This window comes from Astatotilapia calliptera, chromosome 12, assembly GCF_900246225.1.
Source record: "Astatotilapia calliptera chromosome 12, fAstCal1.2, whole genome shotgun sequence".
In the NCBI taxonomy this organism is placed as follows: Eukaryota; Metazoa; Chordata; class Actinopteri; order Cichliformes; family Cichlidae; genus Astatotilapia; species Astatotilapia calliptera.
In genome coordinates this window covers 33,181,014-33,207,123 of record NC_039313.1, presented here as the reverse complement: position 1 = coordinate 33,207,123, position 26,110 = coordinate 33,181,014, and the positions used below count along the sequence as shown (strand labels likewise).

The window sequence follows — 26,110 nt, the reverse complement described above, 5'->3', positions numbered from 1 at the left end:
GATGCCTTTGTGTCAAAGTAGCTGAAGATAAAACACAGAAAAACATGTAGGTGATTTTCCTGGCCTGGGATTTTATAAAAATATTCTGCAGTACATCAAAAACGAAAGAAAACCATTAATTAATCAACATTACCTCTGACGTTACAGCGGTTTTATTAGAGACATGGCTAAGCATTTTGCATTTTGAATAATTTTAAAAAGTTTCAATTTGTTCAGTATTGAACAGCAGAAATGAGGTTTTCTTTTCGGAAGAATGTAAAAGGGGAAAAAACAGCGGCCGACAGCGCTGTAAGCAACAGTAGACTTGTGTAACAAGCAAGCGAATAATGAAGAAAGCGAAACTGTTCGAGAGAGGGGGGGGGAGAGGGGGAGGGAGAGAGGGAGAGAGAGAGAGCTGCGCATCGCAATGGAAGCAAAACAGTAAAAGAGTGAATTCATGACAATGTTTATGTGAAGCGTTTGGATCTTCTTTTGCTGCTGATTCGGTCAATATTGTTTGGAGAGAGATCAAACTAACAGCTTTAGAATCAGCGCATAAAGGGCGTGAACACAAAGCGCGGACCCGGATCAGCGAGCTGTCGGCTTTCAGCCCCGACTGTGAGAAAGGCGACATCTAACTGATTCTGATCCGCGGGTCGCGCTGTGTGTTTAAGTCTATGTGCAGAATCCCTGTACCTGCTCTCATTTACTGTTTGGTGGTTCTTGAAATTTTGTGAGATGTCACCAGAGATTCTGGCATTTCGGACAAAATAAATTTATATTAAAAAATCGATTCAGGATTTTAATGAATCGATTTTACGTTATCCAAGCCAGAATCGATTTTAATCGATGAATCGATTATAAAAACCCACCCCTAATTTGTTGCATTAGATATTAAGTCATTAAGCCATTAAATCCTAACCAAGTAAATCATTCTGAGATCATCCACTTAGTTATCTTCTGTGGTCTTTCAGGCATTTTGGTGTTGCTCAGCTCACCAATGGCATTCCTCCTTATTAAGACTGTATGGGATTCATGATTTGTCTCTCAGACAACAAATGTGATTTCAATACTTTGAATCAAGTTAATTTGTCATCAAATAATGAGGGAGCAGTCCCCACCTGGCCGTGAAGCTGCTCGTCAGTAATCGTCCAATTGCTATTGAGCCTCTGAGAAAGGAGGACTATGTCTAAAAGTGGTTTATGGTTAACAGTTAATGCAATATTTTTATTAAACCTGTTGAATTACAGCAGCACTCAGATGTTGAATGTTTGATTTAAATTCCACTGCGGTGTAAAGAGGCAACATCAAACCCTGTCATTGTCCAAATATTCATTCATGGACTGACACATGAGAATGTGGAGCGCCCCTCAAATACCTCACTGATGAAGAACAAAATGTTATCTAATGAATATTTCAGCAGTAAGTGAGAAGTGACGAAGCAACGAGTGCTTTTATGAACCGCTTTCTTCTTTACTTATTCAGGTTTGCAGAGATTTTATTTGGACTGATGTGAACAGTCAGCACATCGCTGAAGGAAATGAAAATGCAGAGCTTTACCGCTATATTGTACATATATTTATTAGTTTCAGATGTAGCCATTCTTGTATTTTGCTTGTTTACATTATTGTATTTTGTACAACTCTGTTGCTTGTGAAGCTCGCACACAAGAATTTCACTCACATGTGCTGTACCAATGTACCTGCACATGTGATGTGACAATAAAAGTGAATTGATTTGATTTGATTTGATATTCACAACTGAAGTACACTGTTGCTTCTGGCCGAAACTTCCAACTTCCAAGCAGTTTGTGGAGACGAGCCACACGAGACAACCGAGCGCAGAAAACGAGGCAAGCTGCGCTCTTGGATTGTTGGGATTTCCCACAGTGCCGCGGATAAATCCTCGTCTGTTTACAGCAGCTCAACAGCTGTGTTTCAAAGCGTGAGTGCAGTTCAGTGAGCACGTCAATTACAGGCTGCTCTGAGGAATGTCTTCATAGTTTCCTGTTAGCTGAAGTTCCCCTCGCAGCTCGGAAACACTGTAATTTGTTGCTCACGTTGTTAATACTTTTCCTGTGTGGTTTCTTACATTAGGCCAGTTAATGAATATAAGCGAGGTAAAAAGCACTGTTGGTTTGCTGCTACAAATGGACACAGTTCTTAAACTCGAGTTTGCATTAAAGTGATGAAATGAGTCAAAAGTTAGCTCTCGTGCTTCTTAAGCTTAAGTAAGGGGCGTTTTGGACCTGTGGGCTCGAACAACCTGAATAAAAAGAAAGAAAAATCCTAATTTTGCGTCACGCTTGAACACTCTGCAAATATATCCTTGCACTCACTTTGCTTTTAGGGATGTTAAGCCAAAAGCCATTTAAGTAATAGCTTGATTTGTCTCCTCACGACAATTTGTTTTTAAGTTCAGGCAGCCAAGAAAATTTTGTTTACTTTACCTGGAATTGAATAGCCCTTAGCAGTATTGAATTTCCTTAATCATCCTGGGGGGCACAATTACAAATCAATGAGTGGGATTGGAGTGTCCTCTAACGTTCATTCGTCTCTGTGATCACTTGGGACCGACACTAAACCGATGTAGACTCTAAAGTGGTTTTAAGAAAAGTGTCTGAAGCTATTGTCACTAAATGGAAGTTCAGTTAGTAGCAAGACGTGCATGTATACACACAGTTAACAGAAGGCACGGCAGCCATGACACCACCAGTGTTTGCAGCTGTTTTAAAAACAGTGAAATCAGCACCTGGATGAGTCTTTTTCCTTTAATCTTGTGGAAGACGTGGTGTGGATGTAAAATCGCAGAAAATATTTAAAAGTATCAAAGTTAAAAGGTTGCTGTAACTTTGCAGAGGGTAGACCAGTTATTTCTGACGCTCCAGCCTGTTATCTTCGTCGGTTCCTCTCTATTTCTGAACAAATACACTCTCTGACCGCTTTAATAGGTACGTTCAACTGCTTGTAGACCCAAATGTCTAATCAGCCGATCACGTGGCAGTAACTCCCTGCATTTAGGCGTGTAGCCACTGTCTCATTGTCAATGTGATCCACTGAAGTTAAAACTGGCCTCCGCAGTCATCAGACCTCAGTTCAGCAGAGAACCTTTGAGATAAGGCGAAATGGCAGATTTATATCATGGATGTGCAGCCGACACATCTGTGTTCACGTGGACCAAAATCTCTGAGAAATGTGCAGCTCAGTACAAATGAGGTGTAGCTGGTGAGTGTGCATACCACTCCCCAGAGGGTGTAGCATTTGTGGCCCCTTAAATTTTTACTCCATTGCAAAATTGTTATTGTGAGTAGATTTTAGCTGAGGTTAGAATTTAATAGTTTCTAGTGCCTCATTAGTGCCTAACGAGCAAAAGGAAGTCTAAACACAAACCAAGTGAGGAAGTGGAAAACACAAATGATATCTGATTTACTACCTGTGACTGACACAGGTGTCCATCATTAGCTGATGTGCCAGTTTAAAGAAAAATGTGTGGGAATCTGCAAATGGTTTTATTTGGCACACCTTCCTGTCCCCTGGATAAGTGTGAGTGCATGATACTGTCTGCTGTTCTGCTTAGATCTGATTCTCCTGACATTGTCCATAGTCCATTTGTGAAAATGACTGATTAAATCAAAAAGCACACTAAGTAGTAGAGCTGCTAACTTGGCTCTATAGACTCAAGTTGCAAACACAATGTTAAGCTCCATAAAGTAAAGTGGTGGTATAACTGGAACAAATTCTACTTGCAAAACACATGAAGGCAAAGCAGTCTAAGTGATCTGAATGCAAAGTGAATTTCAGACACGGTGCGATTACACATAAAGTCAATAGAAAGACTGGATGCAAATTCTCTGATGGCAGCACAAACTGAGAGGAGAGACGTGCCTGCGTGTGCTGGAAATGTTTCAGCCTGAATCGACCTCAGAAATGATGGCAGAGGGAAATGGAGAGAGACGGGGAAATGATGGCGAGTCACAGAGTCTCTGGTGAGTTCAGGCATCAGTGAGGCTGAACCGATCACGCACTCTTCACAAAGCATGTTCAATTAGGTGTTATTGACCCCGATGAAGGCTGCAGGTAGAAAGTGTAGATCTCACAACTTTCTTTTTATTGTACGCATGTTGTTCCTCTCTTTGCTGATTTTTGTGTGTGGGGAAAAAAAAATATATTTAAGCCACATTAATTAAATATTGGATTTCTACGTTACCTGCTGACATATCTAGAGCGGCTCTTCCTCAACTTCCTCCGACCACAGGTACAACATGCCCAGGACCCACTACAGTTTGCATACAAGGCGGGTGTCGGAGTGGAGGATGCCATCCTGTACCTCCTACACAGAGCCCACTCACACCTGGATGGGGGAAAAGGCACGGTCAGGATCCTGTTTCTTGACTTTTCCAGTGCCTTTAATACCATCCGGCCCTGTATGCTTCAAGAAAAACTGAACAGGATGGAGGTGGACCCCTGCCTGGTGGCTTGGATCTCCGACTACCTCACCGACAGACCACAGTACGTCAGGCTGAAGGACATCACGTCTGACACAGTGGTCAGCAGCACAGGAGCCCCACAGGGAACTGTGCTGTCCCCTCTTCTCTTCACCCTGTACACCTCTGACTTCTGCTACAACTCTGAATTATGCCATATTCAGAAGTTTGCAGATGACACGGCCATCATGGGGTGTATCTGGGATGATCAGGAAGAGGAGTACAGAAGTCTGGTGAGGAACTTTGTCGCATGGAGTCACACAAACCACCTGCAACTCAACACCTCAAAGACTAAGGAACTGGTTGTGGACTTCGGGAGGTCCAGAGAAGGTCCACTGCCAGTTCAGATAGAGGGGGAGGAGGTGGAGGTGGTCAACAAGTACAAGTACCCCGGGCTGTGGGTGGACAATAAACTGGACTGGTCATGCAACACAGAGCACCTGTATAAAAAAGCCCAAAGCCGACTGTACTTCCTCAGGAGGCTGAGGTCTTTTAACATCTGCAGGAAGCTCCTGAGGATGTTTTACCAGTCGGTGGTTGCTGGAGTACTTTTCTATGCTGTGGTGTGCTGGGGGAGCAGCACAGCAAAGAGGGACTCATCCAGGCTGGAGAAACTGATCAGGAGGGCTAGCTCTGTGGTCGGCATGAAGCTGGACACTCTGGTGACAGTGGCAGAGAAAAGGACATTAAAGAAACTGATGGACATTATGGACAATGCCAGGCATCCTCTGCACACGGCCATAAACAATCAGAAGAGTCTGTTCAGTGACAGGTTGCTTCTCCCCAAGACAAGAACTAACAGACTTAAAAACTCCTTTGTCCCACACGCCATCAGACTGTTTAACTCCTCCCTGGAGGGGAGAGGGAGGGGAAACAGGAGGACAAAGGAGGGAACAACTAAGCTGTAGTGCCTCTGCACCTCACTGTGCAATACCTTTTGTGCAATACTTTTTGTAAATAGTCAACAGTGCAATAGACTCAATACTTGAAATGTGCAATTCACTTGTATTTTTATTTTTTATTCCTATTTATTCTATTTATCCCCTTTGTATATCTTATTTATATTTGTCTCTGTATTTATATATGTGTGTGTGTGTGTGTGTATATATATATATATATATATATATATATATATATATATAACAATTCTGTAACTGTAACTTCGGTCGTTGCTGTGCTTTTTTTTGGAAGTCGAATTTCCCAGAGGAACCCACCCGAGGGATTAATAAAGTTCTATCTTATCTTATCTTATCTTATTTGAGAAAATGACAGTTTTTCTTGTTATACAGAAAACCTGAATTTGAAGTCAGCAGAGTTATTGTGTCTATTGTGTGGGTGCCAGGTTCATACTAAGCCTCCTTTTGTCAGATGAACACAAATTTAGCTGAAGATCAATTCAATAAATGGCACGTCATTTAAGCTCTATTCACAGTAATATGTAAAGGAGTCGCTCCTCTCTGCCTCCATTCTCACTAACAAAGGTTTCCCTCAGTGGAGTGTCAGTGGGTTCAGTTGTACGGCTGGGAACAATACATGCTGTTGTACAAGTTTCTGTGTGTGTGTGAGTGTGGTGCTCTGACAGATAACCAGACCTCCCCCGTAGCTACTGTCCTTAAAGGAGGCTGGGGCCTGTGAGCCATCAGACGTCTGAGAGTAAATTCCAGGTTGTAAATCCCCACGTTCTCCATTCACTGCAGACAGAGACAGTTTGTGTGTAGGAGGCTTAACGCTGCTCGATGCGCAGGTTGAGGCGCAGCACACCGTGACACACGAGGAGAGTTAGCGCGCGCCTAACATGTGCTGGAATAACTTTGACCGTGTTTGACTTTAACTGTCGCAGTTATTGATTGAAATACCATTAAGCTGCAAGATATGCAGCTGAAAAAATTGGCAGATGGTCATATGTATGCTAATGTTTTCTATTTGGACTGCGCTACAAGGCTGGACTGAAATTCTGAGATGTGTTTTTATGACATATGATATTCAGCTCGGGGCTACTTTCCATCATTAAGATTAAAGGTGTTTGTCACCTCATTACTCCAGACCACGACGTAGCTGTAGCTCTGTGTAGGCTTTGCTGTCGAAACATGTTCAGCCATAACCAATAATGACACGTTTCCGCTGGTGCATCAAGGCACCAGAGCCAAAAGACACAGGCAACATCTGACACCAACTAGTGTAAAAGCACATTATTCCAGTCCTAATACATACTCCCCATGGTTCCCAGCTCTCTTTGGGAACCTAACTGCAAGTGTTAGGCATTCTACCAGAGTCATTTAGGTATGCAAAGACATAAACGCGCAGATAGGCTTCTGAATTTTTTCTTATAGGGTGATTATTGGCCCCAATGATCACAGCTATCCTCCACTGCAACTCTGCAGCACATGACCAGAATGAAAACTGCGAGGGGGAAAATTTGATTGATGGAAACCTGATGTTTGACATAACCAGCTTAACAAATAATCATTTTCTGCACTTTAATTGGGCGGATTAAACAGCTTACATGTCATTCATATCAATGAAACCTGTTCAGGAGCACAGTTTCCTATAATTTTTTCCCTGATGTATTTGTAACTCGGCTCTTGCAGCAGTTGTTGTTGCCATTTCCTCCAAATTGCTCCTCATAGAAATGGGCTGATTTCGAGCATCCCATAACGCAGCGGAATCAATATGAGTGACACCTTAGACACTTCCGAGGAATGAGATATAACCATCCACCTGTGTTTCTGCGGCACATGCTGCCGCACTTATGAAATGATAAGCTCTGTACTGTACCAGGAGAATCATTTATGGAAAGCATTAAGGAGCGCTCACACCCCCAAACTAAATCACAATCTCATCGACTGCGCCCACCTCGAATTATGACCCTATCAGCACAAAACAAAGTAATGAATGTGATTCTCTGAGCTCGTGCACCAGATAATGTGTGATGAGAACGCCTGCGCACATGAATTCGGCTACTACAGGAATCAATATGCGCTCTCCTTCCTGGAACAAATTAGATATCCAAGCTGCAATAAAAGAGCGAGAGGCGTCCTATCACTCTTATTCACTCCCCGTATTAATGACATAAGTTTGACAGCAGGCCTGCTTAATATGCCTCTGAGTCTGCGTTTGTTTTTGGACCGTTGATGTGAAGATTTCTGGGTAGCTTGTGATTGGCAAGATGAGCTGATTTTGATTTATTTATTTATTTATTTGTCATGTGTTTTTGCATGTTGTTGGATGAATAAGCGCATTTGTGGGTGGTAAACTCGATCATAAACATATTGGATGTCGTCTCATCTCTTCTACCAATTAAGCTGCCATAGTTGACGAGGAAGAGCAAGAGGGATTACGGGTAGGCGGCAGGGAGACGGTGGGCGATGATGGGATGTCAGACTGACAGTTTCGGCTGACAACCGTGTGACTTTAAAAGTCCTTGCTCTGACACTGAGATGGTCCCACAGGGTAAATGTTTTTGCGCGTGCACACACACACACACACACACACACACACACACACACACACACACACACACACACACACACACACACACACACACACACACGCAGTAGTGTTGGCTCAGGTAGAGCTACCTGCCAGTGCTGTCATGCAGTGTGTACACAAGACCCGGATGCAGCTGACAGCCCTCTGAAAGAATCCAAAGAGGAGTAATTATAAACACACGCAGTCCAGTGTAAATATACTAAAAAAAACAAGACCGGTAGTGCATACACACACACACAGGCACGCACGCACACACCTGGTGCTGCTAGCCAGTTGATGACAGGCCTTTTGTCTTTCATTCGAACCCCCGCCAGCAGCATGAACCCCTCTCAGCTGCCAGAGCTGATAGCATTGCTCAGCTATTTGTCTTCATGGTGCCAAAGCAGACATCAAAGGCTGCACAAAATGCCTGTTTCAGGGCAGCTGCTGTGTTGGGTGATCAGTGTGGGGGCATGTAAGTGAAGGCTAAATAAACTAGGAAGTGCATATATATAGAAAAGCAGGGTAATCTGCATATGGAGCTACATTTAGCAATGTAAAATTGCATTAGGCAGCACTTTTGGTCAAATCAAATGAGGCTGCTCACCAGCAGAGGCCCAAAAATGTCTTATTAGAAGTAGTATTAGTGGTAGTTTTTTGAGTTTTTTTTAGAAGAAAGTTTATCATGGATTGTCTTATTTGTCTTTATTCGTAAAAAATATCTAGTTTTCCCTTAACTTCTGATCAGTTCCAAAATTTCCCTTTGCTGAGTTTAGTGTCATTTATTTTGCCGTAACTTTTAGGCCTCTAAAATGTACTTTTTTAAGCTCTGCCCTACTGTATGCAGTAAAAAAAGATCTATAAATAAAACAAATAAGCAAAGTGGATCCAACAAGTCTTCCAACTATTTGTTCTTAGTGTTATTTAAGTCCATAAAATCATTAAATTCTACCCAGTTTAATTTAATATAAAATACACCAGTTGATTGCAGCAGTCACCTCAGGGTGCAACAATATTGAAGAGAGAAACCCAATAACCATGACAGTTCCTTGTGGGCAGCACTTGATAATGATGGGAAAGAACAGAAACCTGCAGAACCGGGCTCAGGAGAGGGGCATCTATGTTCCATGACCAGAGAAGAGTGAAAAGAGGGAAGTGGAGAAGAAATAATCATGGCATCATCATCATGGCGATCACCCAGTAGCCTGGGCCTATCACAGCTTAACTAAAGTTGTGTCTACACAGGAAGCCACTAGCAGTGATTTGGCGACCAGAGGCTAGCAATTCAGTGACTGCAGGTGAAATTACTGCTGTCTCTGTGAAAAAGGCAGTGTGAAATCCTCAGTTAAACAGGGCTTAAATGTAAGGCAAGCAATGGAAGTGACCATTCATCAGACTATAGGATACGGTTAATTGACAGATGACAGGATAGTAAATAATTAGAGGGTTGCTAAGCAACACAAACCTGGAATTTGCACCAGTAACCAGCCATCAGTGACAAACTGCAATGAACAATAATAATTTAAAATGTAACCTATGAGCAGCTCTCACAGATGTCTTTTCTGTGCAGGATCATCTGCTGATCCTTTTCTGTTCATCAGCAGTTTCTTAGTTGTAGTTCTCATTAATTAGTCCTTCGTTTAGAAGCCGAGATACCGTGACGGCTTTAAAAAGTTCACCTAGAATTTATGCAGTTTAAAATCTTCTGATGTGTTTTACAATGATCCGTGTGGAAGGTTTGTTTTGATCTCAGCAGTCCAAATTAAACAGTGGAGCATGTTATAGATTTGCATCTTGGTTGGCGTGTGTCCGCCTTGGAGGAGGCTCTCTGGGCTGGCACTGACTCTGGTGTTAATGCGTAACTTCTGATTGGGGAATCTGGCTGCTGGCCTTATCTGAGTGTTACATTACTTCTGGCTGACGGAGCTGACTAAAAGCTCCTGAGAATCAGATTACTGCATGCCAGCAGGGAAGGACCAAGGTACAGTAAAGTGGCAGTAAAATAGCAGGAACAGTGGTGGAAATTGAATTCAGTTCAGACACAGTCAAATGGGCTGTGTTTCTTTTTTACTGTATAACTTTACAGGAATAGGAGTCTCTGTCTTAGTCTCTGTCTTAGTGTACCCTGACTCTTGCCTCTTTGTCAGCATGCTTCAGTTCTACGTGACCCTGAGAAGGATGAGCATTTAAGAAACAGGACTCAGTTTTAAGTTGCATTAATGCATGACTCCTAAATAAGTGGCTGTATATAAACTGTGTACAAACAAATGCACTTCCCTCAACCTGGTTTAGTACTTCAAATTACTACCTGTGTCATTTGAAGACACTTGTAAAGTTTTCTGGTTCATGTATTTTCTTTTCTTTTAGTTTTAAAATTATCAGCAGAACTTAGTGATCTGCCTTCAGGACTCTTTTGCCTACATATCCTGTACAGTACTGTGATGTTGCAGTTCGGTACATAGGGTATGTAGTTTAAAACTGTAATAATATGCCTGCTAGAACAGCTTGTATAAACTAAGTTGGGGTTTTTTAAACTTGACTTGACTTGAAGGTTAAGAAGCATACAACAGCAGATACCAACTATATTCATCCAGCAAGCTGACGTAACGCTTCACTGTAACGTAGCTACTGTACGAATTTAGCAAAAACTGCTTTGCGATGTTAGCAGAGAGGATCGGTTGAAAACTGTAAGCTGGGCAATTTATAAAGTTAGTCCCAGAAGTTTACATAAGGAACTCCAGTCGTTCCTTGGATACTGTTTGGCTCCAGCTTGTGATAAAGTTTTTCTTGAGATTTAGTTATTGTGACAATAGCAAAATCTCAAAAGTTGGTCCATCTCCTTTTAATTCAACTCCCAAAACCCATTTCTAGAACAAAAGTGCCATCCACTCATCTTTTCATTTTTCTGTTGTGGCTGTGCTATAGTGAAGAAGGCACAGCTGGGGATTGAGCCTCCTCCTCTCTTTCTCCTTTATACTTCTTTTTTTCATGGTGACCATGTCGCTGCTCTTCGTGTCCTCTTCAGAGTGTCATCCCTCCTGCTGGCAGTGTGCTGGGCCATCTGCAGACAACTGTACGTCCTGTCCCTCCCCGTCCAGCCTGTACGAGGGCCGCTGTGTCCCCACATGCCCACAAGGCTTCCTTATTCAGGACAACCAATGCCAAGGTGAGAGCACATACACACACACATATCTGCTTTTGTACTATTGAGTCACACTCAGTGTCATAGTATTGCTTAGCCTAGATTCTAACCTTAACAGTAAAACACACAAAAAAAAAGTCTTTACTTTGCAAAAATGGTCTCGAGGTTAACTGCTCCTTAAAAAAGGAAGTGAAACAATGGCAAACGTGTGGCAAATCCGTCTTTGTTCTAGGCCTTTATTCTTGATTCACTCACCTGTTTCATGATTTCCTTTATTTGCCGGTGTTTAAAACCCGAGACTGAGAAAAGAGATGGGTGCTGGTTCTCAGGACCACATCAACACAAGGCTAATAACTAGTGTTTTATTCAGTATGACCCAAAAAAAATTACTCTCTTTGCATTTGACCCATTCACTCAGTGAAGCAGTGGGCAGCCAGCCACTAAGCAGGCACACCGGGGAGCAGTGTGTAGGGACGGTACCTTGCTCAGGGGTACCCGTTCAGTGGATTCGAACCCCCGACCTTCCGATCATGGGGTGACAATTCCACCTACTGAGCTATCCCTGCCCCAAAGGCACTGCTAGGATTCAAACCCAAGATCTCCTGTTTACTAGACAGGTGCTTTAACCAACTAAGCCACAGCACCACCGAAGCACAGGATCAAAGATTTATACAGCTAATAAGTTGTGATGGTTTTGCCTATAAAGCCGAACTGGCAAGACTTACAGACATGTGAAAGAATAAAATAAAAAATTCATCATTTTTATCTTACATACACAGATTTATTTGGTTTTGGTAAATATCCTGTAAGTATCCTATAAATATCCTAGCTGTGAAATGTATGCGAGTGCTACAGGTAACTGTGATTTGGATGCATGTAGCTGTCTTGCAGAGCGGTAATCAGAATTTATTACTATGTTTGTCCAAACTTTATATATCTGACCCATTAAATGACTCTCATTCCTCAGTGTGGCTCTTAGTGAACACATGTTAACCTTAGCTGGGCTCTTCTCCCCATCTATCCCCCGCCCCTCTGTGACTCGCCTACTTAATGAAAATCCATTTGCTCTAATCTCCAACTCATTACCTCAGCTCGGTGTATTGACTCTGACCTCATTTGAAACAAGATGACCCTTCCTATCTTCCATTTACCAGCTTTATTCTTTGGTCTTTTTTAAATGTGCTAAATTTTATTGTTTATCTTGAAAAAAAACAACAAGAAAAAAACTTTTTGAAGACCTCAGTGGATCACATATTTAAACCTGGCTTCAGTAATTGACCGATGAAGATGGATACCAAGACAGTTAAGAAGAGCGATGAACTCACATCGTCTTGGATTACACAATAAATGGGCTCTGCTTGCTGACTTGGCCTTATCTCCTTCAGTACTGACTGGCTCATTAGAAAGTACCCAGAAGAAGAATTGTGTTTCAGTGTAGATGAGAATACAAGTGGCGTTGGTGACTTTTAATGTGAGGCAATAAAAACGCTGTGTGTTGCTTAAATGCACCAAATGACGTGTAATGTGAAAGTTGTGGCTCATAACGACAAAGCCGGAAAGCATTAGCATCAACTCTGCAGTGCTTTATTCCATCAGCTCTGTCTCCATCTCCTGAAGCCAGCTGTTTGTTAAAAGCCAACAAGAAATTAAGCTCTGACAAACCTGCTGTACACCATCCACCCTGCACCATGCATGAGGCAAAATTAAAGAGTGGCTAATGAACAACCTACAAACTGTATATCAAGGATACACACCCTGTACCTCGTGGCCGGTCTGACTGAGTGAAAAAACGGAGGATATTGCCTGCTGAGCCGAGCCTGGCAGCGACCTGTCAGTCACAAAGTAGTTATGTCCCTGCTCTGCATGGCATCGTAACATAAGAAATGAACACTATGCAGTATGCAGGAAGACTCCAAACCAAAGACTTCATTGTTTTTAGTGACCACCGGAGTGTTCCAACAGCACTAACACGTCCAAGCAGTCCAGTTGAACTGTGGTGTTGTGAGTTTCCATGCGCATATGTAGTATGTCATCACCTGTCTTTGTCCCCCTCTCTCTCAGCGTGCCATCCCTCCTGCCAGACCTGCTCCGGTCCCTCCCAGGCCGACTGCATCGCCTGCCCCCCGCTGGTGTCCCTGCAGAGTGGCCACTGCAGGGCAAACTGCCAAGAGGGGCATTTCCTTAATGCTATCTCTGGAGAGTGCGTCAGTAAGTCAGACTGTGTGTAAATGTGTGTGAGAGAGAGTACGGATGGTTTAATGCTCATTTATATGCCATTTGCGCAAAGCTTTCATCAAACACGCTGTTTTTTCACTCCGAGTGGCACCCATGGGAGTAGAACTACCAACCTTGGCAGGGAGAGTCCCTTGCTCTGCCCGCTTAGCTTTGCATGATCACACATAGAGACATACCAATTCCTGCGTGTCTGAAGCTCCAGTAATCTGCATTATTCATCAGAAATGCCAGTCATCTTTGTAAAATAGATGCTCTTAGAGTTGGTTTCACTTTCTACTTCAGGGTTTTTCCTGGCTTAGCTTAAGCCTTTAGCAGGGCGACTACACTCGTGAGTACATACAGTCAGGGCGATAGGTCTGTGTTGTATTACTGGGCAGAAATCTGTGCTTTTTAACGTTAATTACAACTATTTAGCTGAAGAAAAATGTCCATTATTCTGAGTAAATGAAATCTCATTTTTCCATACTGAGTTTTTGGGTAGCCACCGAAAACTCCTCGATGAAGTACTTGTACTGTATTTCACTCTGCAGGCTTCTAGATAATTTATCTTCAATATCCACGGGAACAGTTGGACATAAAGCAGGTTTTGTCCTTTTTTTCCCAGAACACTTATTTCAGATCTAAACACCCTATTGAAATTCTTACATCAGTTGTTATCATTTTTATACATATCACCTGTAAGCAGTATCCTCTATCGACTCTCTACTAAGTATAAGCCTAAAGTGGATGGAGGCATGGTGGAGGTTTCACTCACATACCATCCACTTAAGGATCCAATAATTAGATTTCATCAGTCTGATCAAATCACAAAAGTTACATTAGGTGAAAATGGGACAATCTTGTTGTTGTCAGCTCAGTTAATATTATCCTAATTGTGTGTGTGAGGACACCCACTCACTGAGTAGTGCACGGTTAGTTTTCAAGTTCGACTCCTTCGCACAGATCTGTGTTATCACTGGTTACAAAGGAAAACCTACAGACCCTGTTAGTTTGAGGCTGCAGTGATAGCAAGGGACTGACTGCAGCTAATAACATCTATTGAGTGTGCTGAAAACCTCTGATGTTCAAAGAGACCTTTAGTATGAATAAAAAGACACTTATAATAGACTTTCCCTTATTTCCAGTTCTCTAAATGTTGGCATTAAATTCATCAAACCTATAGACAAATAAAAATACCAGTAAGTGCATCACAACTGATTTTTGTTGCTGATTAACTCCCCGGCATCAAATAATCAAACCTACTGACAGACTGAAACTGAAAAATCTGCAGGATTAATTCGATAATGTGAATTATAGCAGCTGCTCTAGTTAGCCAATCAGCTGTCTCGAAATAAACCACAAATGCAATAAAAAGGCTTTTATATGGTAGCTTGTTTTCACTGAGCTGACGGTTATCATGCATATAATATATTTTTGCATACATTTTCATCCCCATTTATCAAAAGAAACTGTGACACATGGAACTAATAATCTTTTGCTGCACAGATGGAGGAAACGGCTGTAGTGTAGGTTATAATGCGTGCCTTTCACAATGTTAACTCTCCACATTGAAACATAATGCTTGGTCATAAAATGGTTTTTAAAAATTGCTCAGTGAACAAAGTTCAGTATAAACTGTAATAGTGTAAGCAGGTGTATTTGAGGAATTCTGTGTGAATCCACTATTATCATTCCTGATGCATCACTGCACTGAGGCCAAAGCACTGTGAGGTGTAATTGGCTTTGACAAAACAGCAAAATCTGATAGGAATGAAAACAAGCTGAGTTTTTAGAGACACGTTTTTACACCAATGTGTAACAAATAAATCAAAATAAAAAAATAATGGTGGCCATAACCTAAATCTGCAGAATAAAGTGAGTTAAAATAGGAATTTAAAGTAGAGAAAAACACATTCCTAACTAGACCCTTCCCCTCCTACAAGTTACTGGATAAAAGTTTTTTATCATTAGTGTTTGAAAAAAAAAAACTTTTAATGAGTTTGTGGCTCCCGGTTTCAGAGAAAAATCCATGGAGATAACGGTGAATTTTCATGAGATCTTTTCTCATAAACACCAGCTTACGCTTCACTTCCTCCCCACTCGTCTCCTTCATTGTCCCCAAAATACGCTGCTTGTCTTTGGCAGGCAAAGTGACAGAAGATAAATAGAAAATGTAAGATTAGTTTGTGTGTGTGTGTCCTCTGATGTTGTCCTCCTTCTTCCTTGTTAATGAAATGAGTTTTTACCTATCTGGGCTGCAGGCTATAGATTATAAACAGGCATATTTACAAGATGAGAAGTCAGCATGGAGGAGATAGTGGAAGGGTAAACAAAATCTGAGGGGGAAAAAAATCGACTTTTAATTACAGTTTTTGATGACGCGCATTGTTTGGAGATGTAAAACGGCAACAAGATTTAGCCCCACTCGTACGTGCACGTGTGCGGACATGCACGGCTGGCTCATGTCCACACACACATGTACGCAAACACACAAGAAAATAAACACGGTGAAACAGAGACACACACAACCTAATCTCAAATGGGTCAAGCTCAGCCAAACTCTAGTTAATAAAAGATGCCTTTTGGCACTTCTGGGCCACAGAAATACCGGGGTCATCATTTCTGCATAGTCAGGACACACACAAAAACATGCACACACACACGTACATACACACACACGTACATACACACAACCTGCCCCTACGAGCTCTAATTCTTATACTCATAGCTTCCAAAAAACATTTCTACATTATTTCTTCTCTTTCTCACACGCACACACGGAGCCTCAGATTACCTCGGTCCATTCTGCGCTACCATCACTGTTACACAACTCCTTTGGGCAATTGAGGCTTTTCCTCTCAGTTGTGAGTTCACACGAGAGCAGCCATCAGACGGAGATGCCTCCTTTTATTCTCCTGCTGTCCGTCTCTCTCTGTCACACTCTGTTTCTCCTGGTCTGTGTTGGATCTTGAGGGACTCTCCTTTCATCAGTATTCAAAAGCACAGAGAGTCCAGTCCCATACATATGCAGCTGTTCCTTCTAGATTTGCCAGATTTTGCAAGTTATTTGTGATGTTTTTGCAGAAATGTTCGCATCTGCTGGAGATACAGACCAACAGGTTGTACCTGTAAAAATTACGTGTTTCTCCCAGTTTAACTCCTTTTAATTGACCAGTATTCAGTTACTTGTTACTCAGCTCTTTCTTTCAGTTACTTGTTTCAGTTACTGCTTTAACGTTTCCATGTGTGCGACTCAGACTCTGGCAAAAGTGACTCAGCCAAGATGGGTGCTAAGATACAGGTCTGTATTTCCCACTTATGCCAGTGGCCTCAGGTGCATGATGGGAGATAGTGATGAGTCAGGTGTGTGTAGAGATTAAGAGCATGTGGGTTTGGTTTTCTGAAAGTGACCTAAATCTGCAGTACAGCTGCACACTGTAAGAAGTGTTACTGTTATTAGAGAGAGGATATCCTAATATGGTCCTCTCAGGAACACAGGTTCACACTTAGATCTAGGCACCTGCTGTTCAAACCTTCAGTTTGCAAGGAGCAGCCAGTCAGAAGAAATTTGATGTAAAGCTACAAAATTATGTTTAACTTGACCTGTGAACCACTGAAGAAGGCAAATACAGTCTAAGAATGAAATATACAAAGTTGCAAATGATCACAATAGATCTCCTGAAAGACTGTTGGTTCTTCATCTCAACATTTTAGTATAAAGATTAATGAACTCTGCAACAATCTGGAGCTCCGTAGACTTTTACTTCAGTCTCTGTTTTATCGTAAAGATAATAAACAGATGGAATCGGCCAAATTCTTGCAAAGGGCTTGTTGTAGTTCCTCTCTATGAGAGTTCCCAACGGTACTTTCACTCTGGCCAGCCTGATACCTCTTGCTCTCTTGCCCTCTTCTCTTCTCTCTCTTTCTTTTTTTTTAAAGCTTGACTTTTAAAGTAAAGACAATCAGCTTCTGAGCCAGTGATGAAGAAAGATCTGAGTTTCAAATAAAGGAGTGTTTGTGGAACGCTTTCACTCAAAACTTACAGCTGCGAGAGTTTTTTTGCATCATGATTGTGCTGGAGCTGAACATGTGAGGTTTAAAATAGGCCTGCACACATGAATGCATCACCATAGAAACACAGCATGCCAACAATGAAATGAAAGACATGGGATCGTGTTCTTTTTTTTTTCTTTTCTTTTCTGCGTGGTCAACTGAGAATAAAATCCGTCCATGGAAACGCATTTAAGAAACGTTGGCGCCTACGGCGACAGATGCTGCGAATGTCTCTTTTCAAGCATCTGTCAAGTGCTGATGCTGAAGGCCAGCAGGAATACGAGCGGTTTAAAATGGGTTACTGCTGATTGTGTTGCTCAGTTTAGTTGAAATATAACTTTTTTCCCAGCTTTGAATGCACAACTGGTTTGTTTTTTTATTATCATTTACCATGTAGCACTTTCTCATTTCACGTATTGGTTACTTTTTTTACCTTGAAACCAGTTAATCGGAGAAAATGGAGAAAATAGACAGGACTGAGTACTGTGTACTTGATTTTTAGCAGTGCAAACAGTCGAGGTGTGATTGTAGGAAGCAACATGTGAACTTACAGAGGTCTTTTTGAATATCTGCATTAGAAAACATTAAATAGATGACCTTACATCATAATTAGACCCTCAGGGAATCATAGTTATTTTACAGGTTGAATAAAAGCATTGGCTTGTAATTAAATTGCTAAATGTGGAAGTCAATTGACACGGCATTGTGAAAAGGGTTATTACTTTATTGTGTTATTTTTTTTAATTTTTTTTTTTACATTTTGCTCCAGGGAAGTACTCACAGATAATTGCAGCTCAGGCGAATTGAATGCACTGCATTTGATGCATAAATACTATAATTACTGTGAGTGTCATTACAAAATGACGCTGAATTGTTTCCTGATTTAGTGTTTTAGTCTCGTGTTTTGTTTTTTATGTCTTTAGCACTTTTCAGACAAATCAGATGGAATTAAAAATGCTTTTCAAGCAACGGACAAAAGTAAAATTGATCGGAGTCTGTGCACAGCAAAAAACTATTTAACAATAAAAAATAGGTAGTTAAAATAATAAAACAGAACTTGCTTTCAGGAAACATAAAAACATAAAAATAACATTAAAATGACATATTGATTATATTAAAACAGGAAAACTGAACGAAAGAATGATAGAAATAAAGTATAGAAATTATTAAATTATATTAATTTAATTTAGATCTAAAAATATCCAGATTTCCAGCTCCTCTCACTTCCTTTCAAACGTTGTTCAGTGGCTCTCAGCAGCATCAGCAAATGTTTGTCTTCTGCTTTGTGAAGCAGCTACAACAGGAACACTGGAGCATCTGAAGGATCTTCCCAGCTCATGAAACCATACCATAGTTTAGGTAGTCCGTCCATCTTGTGGCGAGGGTTTAGATGAACCTGCAAATCAACAGTTTTGCCTTCACTCTTTTTGTTTTTACCACAACAGGTCAGCACAGCATCAGCCTGACTGTCGACACTACACCAATCCATCTGTCAATCTCCTGCTCCAACCTCCCCTTACTAGATAATTCTCACCATAAAGATATTGAGACCAAGTACAAAAGTGATTATATCCACAAAATTGGTGACAGAGGGCGGCCCTGGTAGAGTCCAACATCCACTGTGTTTCAGGACTAACTGAAACTAATATGAGAATTTAATATTGTTGGGAAAACTGTCAGGTAATGGGTAGCTGTAATGGGTTCTTTCTTTCTGGTTAACCACTGATTTAAAACAGGCTATTTCAGCTAATTGTCACAATAATGTACACCAAGAAGTATTTCAAAAGCAGTTAAAAGTAGGGCTGTTTGATATAATGATATATATCGGATGATGATATAAAAACATCTATCGTTTTATTTTACGCTATCTTTTGTTTCGTGATGTTGCAAAATAAACTGTTTACGGCAATATTTTGTCATCGTTTTGATGGTCGCTGTAGTGGCTATATTAATTTGTTAAAGTTCTCTCTTTCTCTTATATTTCATATAACCACATTACGGACGGACAAGCGCCTGTTTATACGCATTGTCGTTAGCAACCACGACGGTAAAACAATGGCGTGGCTCCGCCGTCCGCTTCTTTGTTTTGCATATTAACCTTTCACAGTAAAGCTCAAGATCCTGTTGAGACTTTTCAAAATAAATTAAATCCCGTGAAAGAGTGTGCAGAGTGTTTACGGATGAGAAGCAAAAAAGAGGCGTCAGGTGCTGGAAAATAAACCTTAGATGCAAACGTTAGAACAGGCTTTTCCCCGCAGCACGCCGCGTAATAAATACTCACAAAGAAAACGGCGGCTGTTACAACTTGTGTCTAAAAATGTATCGTTTCATGCATCGGTTAAAAATCTCGACTCCAGGTACACAGCGCCAAGTTTAAACACTTAATGCAAGTCGAGCTGCCCGAGATTAACAGAATTTACAGAAAATGTTACATTTTTGTGATTTATATCGTTATCGGGATGATAGATGTCTTATATTGGGAGATGAGATTTTGGTCATATCGCACAGCTCTAGGTAAAAGACTACTCCCCACCATAATTCTGAGGTGTCAAACAGGGACTGTTTTCAGGGGACTGAGCTAACCACAACTTCAGAGGAAAGAAGGAAGTAGGGCTTCTTTAATAGCTGCATGTTTAAATCCATGTCTTCCTGTTGTGTTTGGGTCAAATCTGATCGATTTACAAATTTAAAAACTCATAAACATTGTGTTTTACATCGGATTGCCTCAAGGCCTTATGACATCCTCCACACTATGCACTTGAACATATAAAAGTGATGAGCACCTGTTTCGTTCAACTTTGTTACATCTCTTTGTTACCCCCCCGGCCTCTGACCCACTGAATGGCCCACTGAACGATTGAACTACCCACTGAACTGAATTTGGTGGTGAAAAATGTTTCTTATGTTAATTTAAGAGCTGTTAAAACTGACTGGCCAATTGTGACCGGAACACTGAAGTAAGGGGTGGGAGTGCACACAACAGGAGGGCTAGTGGAGGTGAGATCAGCCTCACAGGACCATACAGCTTCTACATCTGCTTTTATTACACCTGTAACTTCCAATAAAGATGATGTCATGCGTATGCTCTTCCGTCAGCTCTGGCGCCATCCCCACTCTCAGACTCCCTAAGAAATACATTTCATTTACTTCCACCGAGGCACATTAGTGTCTTGATTTTCTTGTATGACTCTCATTAAATAAGTTTCTATTTCATGTATCGCAGGGGAAGCAGAGAAAGAAAGCATGATATAGGATAATGTCTCGTATAAATCCAGCACACAGGAGAATACCACCATCCTGATTGTGTGCAGGGCATTTATAACTCTAGAATCCCTTTTCATGTGCTTCAAAAATGGTAACTGTGCCATAAAGAGGGACTCTAAGGGCCCAAATCAATACCATTTTAGTTTTATATTCAGTTATAGGCTGCACAGTCAATAATCCCTGACGCCTGAGTTATCTTATCTCTGCCACAAAGCCATTTGTTCAGCGCTGAGAACTGGATCGCCCGGAGAGTTTTGGCAGGGGAAAATGCTGATGCGTGTTTTGTTGTAAAGTGACGTGATATGAAAGGTGTGAATGTGCGATGACGGTGGGGAAGTTCGTTTTTCTCTTCTTTTCCTTCTTACACTTGGTTAATATCGGACCTGCTTCAGAAATATAGTATGACTCACCTGGGCAGATGCCAGGTTTAGAAGAATGGAGTGTAAGTACCTGTCAGAGGAAACGCTGCGCTGTAGGCAGTAATCGGACTTTCTGAGTTAAAGGCAGCTATTCAGAAATAAGTAAGAAGATCAAAAAGCTGTCAGACGTGGACAGGACAAACATTTTTCAGAGCCTAGGCTCACACTCTCGGAAAACCTGCATGAACTATGAAGATTTGTTTTGCTGAGCAAAGTTGGTGAAGAACTCTAACCAAAAAAACTTAAACCAGATAACCACAGGCTTGCCTAAACCTTAACCCCTCTAGATATAGCAGATGATAAGTGTAGGGTAAGCAGGTCTGAACAAACTATATGTGGGACAGGCATTATATCTGTGTGGGACATCAATCCAATCCAACTTTATTTATATAGCACTTTAAAAACAGCAAAGTTGACCAAAGTGCTTTCCAATAATAAAACAGAGATAGCAGTTAAAAACCATACATTAAGCAGACAAGGAAACAAATATAAATAACAATAAAATGAATACATAAATGAAAAAGACGATAAAAATAAATCAGTATATATATTAAATATTAAAACATGAGTAAAATAGACAATAATAATGCAATCAATAAGATGAACAAAATAAAAGGATTAAGAGTGACCAACAGCTGACTAAAACTGACTACAAGCTGACATCAGTTTCTCAGTTGTCTGTGCTCACTAAAAGGCTTTGGGGAAAAACAAACGAACAAAGCCAGAGGCTGCCGGTTGGTTTATTATACTTTGACAAATGTATTGGATAGATCTGACAATCTAAATATTACCTCAGTGTAAAACCTCATCATGAAACTGAACCAGAGATTCGTTCGTTTAGTATGTTTAAAACATGAAGCTTTCCGAGAAATAATGTTAATGTGTGAAAATACATAACTTAAATCCTCCCACTTGTAATGCAGCAGTGTAATAACAACCGAACCAGTGTGGTTAGAAATGCATTAGCATAAGTGGGCGCCTATTTTGTAGTTTCTCACTTTTTCTTCCTCTTGAGATCTTTGATTTCTTTTTTTAGCTGTTTAGTTCCAAACAGCATCGCATATATACCTCACTGAACATGACCAAAATGCAAATGAAATAAAGATCCAGGGCAATGTGTGGAAATATGCAGGAGAAATGCAAATCTGGTGACTCATTAGGGTGCAGCGTTTTCCATCAGTTCACTTGTGTTGATTTTAAACTGAAGGTAAACTGCGTTTTTCCTCAGGGCTTGACTGACAGGGCAGTATCATCTTTATAAAAAAAAAACAATACACATCCAAACATGCACTATGTTCATGCACAGAAAATAAATCGATGAAAAACAGAAATCTAAAGAAAGAAAAGCCTATGAATACGTGTGTTTAGAAAACCATGGAAACTGTGAGTAAAATAAAACATGCCTGCAGGGGAAGGAAAAAATCTTGTTTTAGCCACATGAATAGAAAAAGAGGCAGAAGAGTCTTTTTTCCCCTACTTGGTTTAAAATTGAGGTCACGTCCAGTAGAAGCAGTTTTTGACGCAATCAGGCAACTTGGGAGTTTTGAATTACGCAGTTGAGTACGCACACCCACACTGGGCTTGTGGTTTTGCTTTTACTTATATTTTACTGTTTTTCCCATCTGTGCTGCTGCAGATTGAAACACTTATAAACTCTTTCACAAGCATAAAAGAGCTTAACTTTGCTGTTTCTACTCTAAAGTTGTGATGCTTTATAAAAACAGAATTTAATGTTTCAAAAATTTCACAAACCCATATTTTATTCGCACGTGAACATTGAAAAGATATTGCTTGTTTAAGCTGACAGATATCAAAGAAGAGTAAGAACATACCTTTACCTTTACACAAAGTCCATGAAAATGCCAAACCAAAGCATCCACAAGTGTGATTACAAACAAAGGCTGGAAAAGCAACAGAAGACTACAGTACAGTGCAACAAAGACCAAAGGAAAAGCGAGGCGTAAACACAGACATTGAGGGCTAATGGAAAATGAGACACAGCTGAGCAGTCTTGATGCATGCTCAATCATCCAGGTAAGTAAATCCCAAATAGTTGATTCTGTTCATCTGGACGTAGCGTTTTCAGTTTCATTTCGTCACTCATCCAAGTGATTTCTTCAGACTTCAGCTGAACAAATCAATGATGACAAGACACTGAAACTAAAACTAAGAGACTAGAAAAATAAAGCAGGAAACCCAAAACAGGAAAACTTCTAACACAACCATGTGCAGGGACCAGCTACTCTAAAACCCAGAGGATCTGAGAATATAAACATAAAGAGATGACGCTAATGAGGAAGTATGTCGGTTTAGCATTGTCAGGCTGAAATATGGAAGGCCTTCCCTGAAGACAGCATTGACTGGATGTTATATGTGTATATATGATGTTCTAAAACCTTTATACACCATTCACCAGTGATGGTGGCTTTCCAGATATGCGTGCTGCTAATACACCCCCATACCATCAGAGATGCAGGCTGACAAAGTGAGCGCTGATAACAAGTTGGATGGTCCCTCTCTTTAGTTCAGAGGACATGAGGTCAGATTTGGATCCTGACTACAGAACAGTTTCTGGCCATTTTAACTGAGCTTTGGCCCACAGAAGACATCAGTGTTTCTGGATCATGCGTGGATGGCACAGTAAACTGTGTTTACACTGATGGCGTGACAGAAACACGCCTGTTTTTTAACACAATGCTGCTTCAGGGCCAACGATCACGGTCATCCATGTCCCTTCCACACAGAGATTTTTCCAGATACTCTGAATCTTTCGATCACATCATGTACTGCAGATGATGAGATATTCAATGTTTTTGCATTTTCACATTACTCTGAAATTGTTCCACAATTTGTAGACACATTGTTTTGCAGATTGGTGAACCTCCTCTGAGAAATTCAGTCTGTCTAAGATGCTTTTATTGGAAGCAAAATGTTCCTCCAGCTGTTATTTTATAGCGCTGCTTCCTTTTCCATTGACTTGTTTTGTCCATCCCAACTTCTTTGAGATGTATCTCTGAGATTTTACTGTTAATATAATGTGGCTTTATGAGATTTGCGATCCTTCTGTTTTGATACATTTTATGTGGCATCCTGACTTTTCTGGAATTGGGTTTGCAGAAGTTCATTTCTTTAATATAGTAGTACTTAGTCGTGCAAATACTAAAGATCACCTAATGTTTTTTTTATGGCGCATCAAATTGTAATATCTGCAAACAGAATTAAAATGATAAATTGTTAGTGATACTTCTTTGTCCGCCTCTTTTACTGCTGTCCTCACCATCACATAACTCCCCACTCTGCCTCATTGTTTCCACTATACATCGTTATCTCATCACAGACAAATAACTTTAAGGTACCCACCACTGTGTCAGCCAGACACAACCCAGATACCATCAGATAAAACACCACCAGATGCTCATTGTTCTGTTAATCTTGGCGCCTTTTGGGAGATCCTGCTGCACTTAGTTCTGAGGGTATATACGGGTCTGTGGGTGGGGGTGTGGGTGTGGGCAGCTTCTTTTCACCTATCACTGGCATTTATCTTACGAGATCACAGTTTTGGAGTTTAAAGGTGTGGAAAACAATAAAGGAATCATATTTACTCTCCTTTTATATCTTTAGTCAGAAATGCTTTGCTTTTAAAATCCTTCCTACTTATTTCTGCTTAATTTTTGCATGTTAGCAACAAACTATATTGTACTTTTGTTTGCCATGAGCTGATATTTAGTAAGTGTTCTCCACCAAACACCAGCAGTTGTCTAAAAAAACACAAACTGTGTGGTTTTACAAGCGCTCGAGCTATCAAAACGTATTGTTGCCACATGCTCGGGCACCGTAATGCTGCATCGATTACTGTTGCTCTGAAGCAAGAAGCATCTGAGTTACCATCTGTCTTATTTTGGATCAAAGTGGGAGTCATTAGGCTGCAAACAGTAGTTTCTCCTTTTTCCTCATCTTAATATACATCTTACCACAAGTAAGCTTTTATTATACTAAGTGAAGGTCTTTCCAGCTTCTTGGGTAATGTCTCTGACTGCTTACTGCAAGAAAGGACGTAAACAAGCTGAGAGGAACTCTTTTCAGTCAACTCGCTTTGACCACAGTTTGTGGTTAAGTCAGAAACTAAATATACAAATCAAGCTGTTGGTGAAGCAGCAATAAATACCTCTGCTGTTAATTTCCTCCTTTGCCGCTACCTGCTGCCATCGTGTGAGGAAGTAAACGCAGAATAACACGGGACTGCTTTATAATGGAGATCCTTTTGAATCTCCATTATATCAGATTTTCTTTTAAACGGATTTAAAAGCCCTTAAAAGTTTGCAGGTTTGAGAAAGTCTGAAAAGAAAGCCAAAAGTTTTCAAAGTAAATGGAGAACTTAAATGTGAATGCATAAGCTCCCTTGCTCTTTCTCCCTTTACCCAGCTTATCACATCTTATTCTATTAAAAATGATTTTATTTTTTCAGTAGAAATAGAGGAACTGAAGGCTGATTAAACAGAGTTTTGCAGTGAATGGGGAGTGTGGGGATAGCTGGACTGGAACATAAAGGGTTGAGTCTGAATGAACTGAAAAGCAAAGACTGTCGAGCTGGCAGTTGGAGGTTTGGACGGTGCATGGCAGACGGAGATCGGGCAGACAGACAGCGGAAAAGATGAAGTTTAGAAATCATAAAGGCACGTTGGATTAAAACTTTTGACACGGGGAGCTTAATTAGCAGCAGTAGAGATGGGAGTTACATAGAAATTGGAATAAAGCAGCTGAAGATCATCGAGGTCTGGATGAAACACTGGGGTAGATGCCACGTCTAATCCTACAGACTTGTACTGCCTACTTTTCCTTTTTCTATTTGTCTTAGTTTATTCCATAAGACATGTGAGAGGGAGAGGCGAGGAGCACACGAGGAGAGACTTCGAGATGCAGCTGTATTGTCTGTCCGTTGCTTTGTTACAGCCTATTTTTGTGTTTTATGATCAAATATGTCAGACAAAGATAACTGCTCATGAAAAAGAACATATACATGCAGTGGCATAGAACATCTATGTGAAAAGTCACCAGAGTAGAAACATTTCTGCAGAGAACTTTAAATCC

At 40.8% G+C, this 26,110-nt stretch overlaps 1 protein-coding gene and 1 non-coding gene across 5 annotated transcripts in view; one reads left to right on the top strand and one right to left on the bottom strand.

The window, feature by feature from the left end:
* The window catches only part of fras1 (Fraser extracellular matrix complex subunit 1), a 297,426-nt gene that overhangs the window by 156,988 nt on the left and 114,328 nt on the right, over positions 1-26,110 (top strand). For all 4 annotated transcript variants that reach the window (XM_026186631.1, XM_026186630.1, XM_026186633.1 and 1 more), the window contains 2 exons: positions 10,956-11,096; positions 13,134-13,280. In XM_026186631.1, the coding sequence (XP_026042416.1) occupies positions 10,956-11,096; positions 13,134-13,280 (288 nt within the window). The remainder of the gene's footprint in view (positions 1-10,955; positions 11,097-13,133; positions 13,281-26,110) is intronic.
* trnat-agu (transfer RNA threonine (anticodon AGU)) lies at positions 11,644-11,717 on the bottom strand. Its single transcript has one exon. It is a non-coding gene; the product is annotated as a tRNA-Thr (tRNA).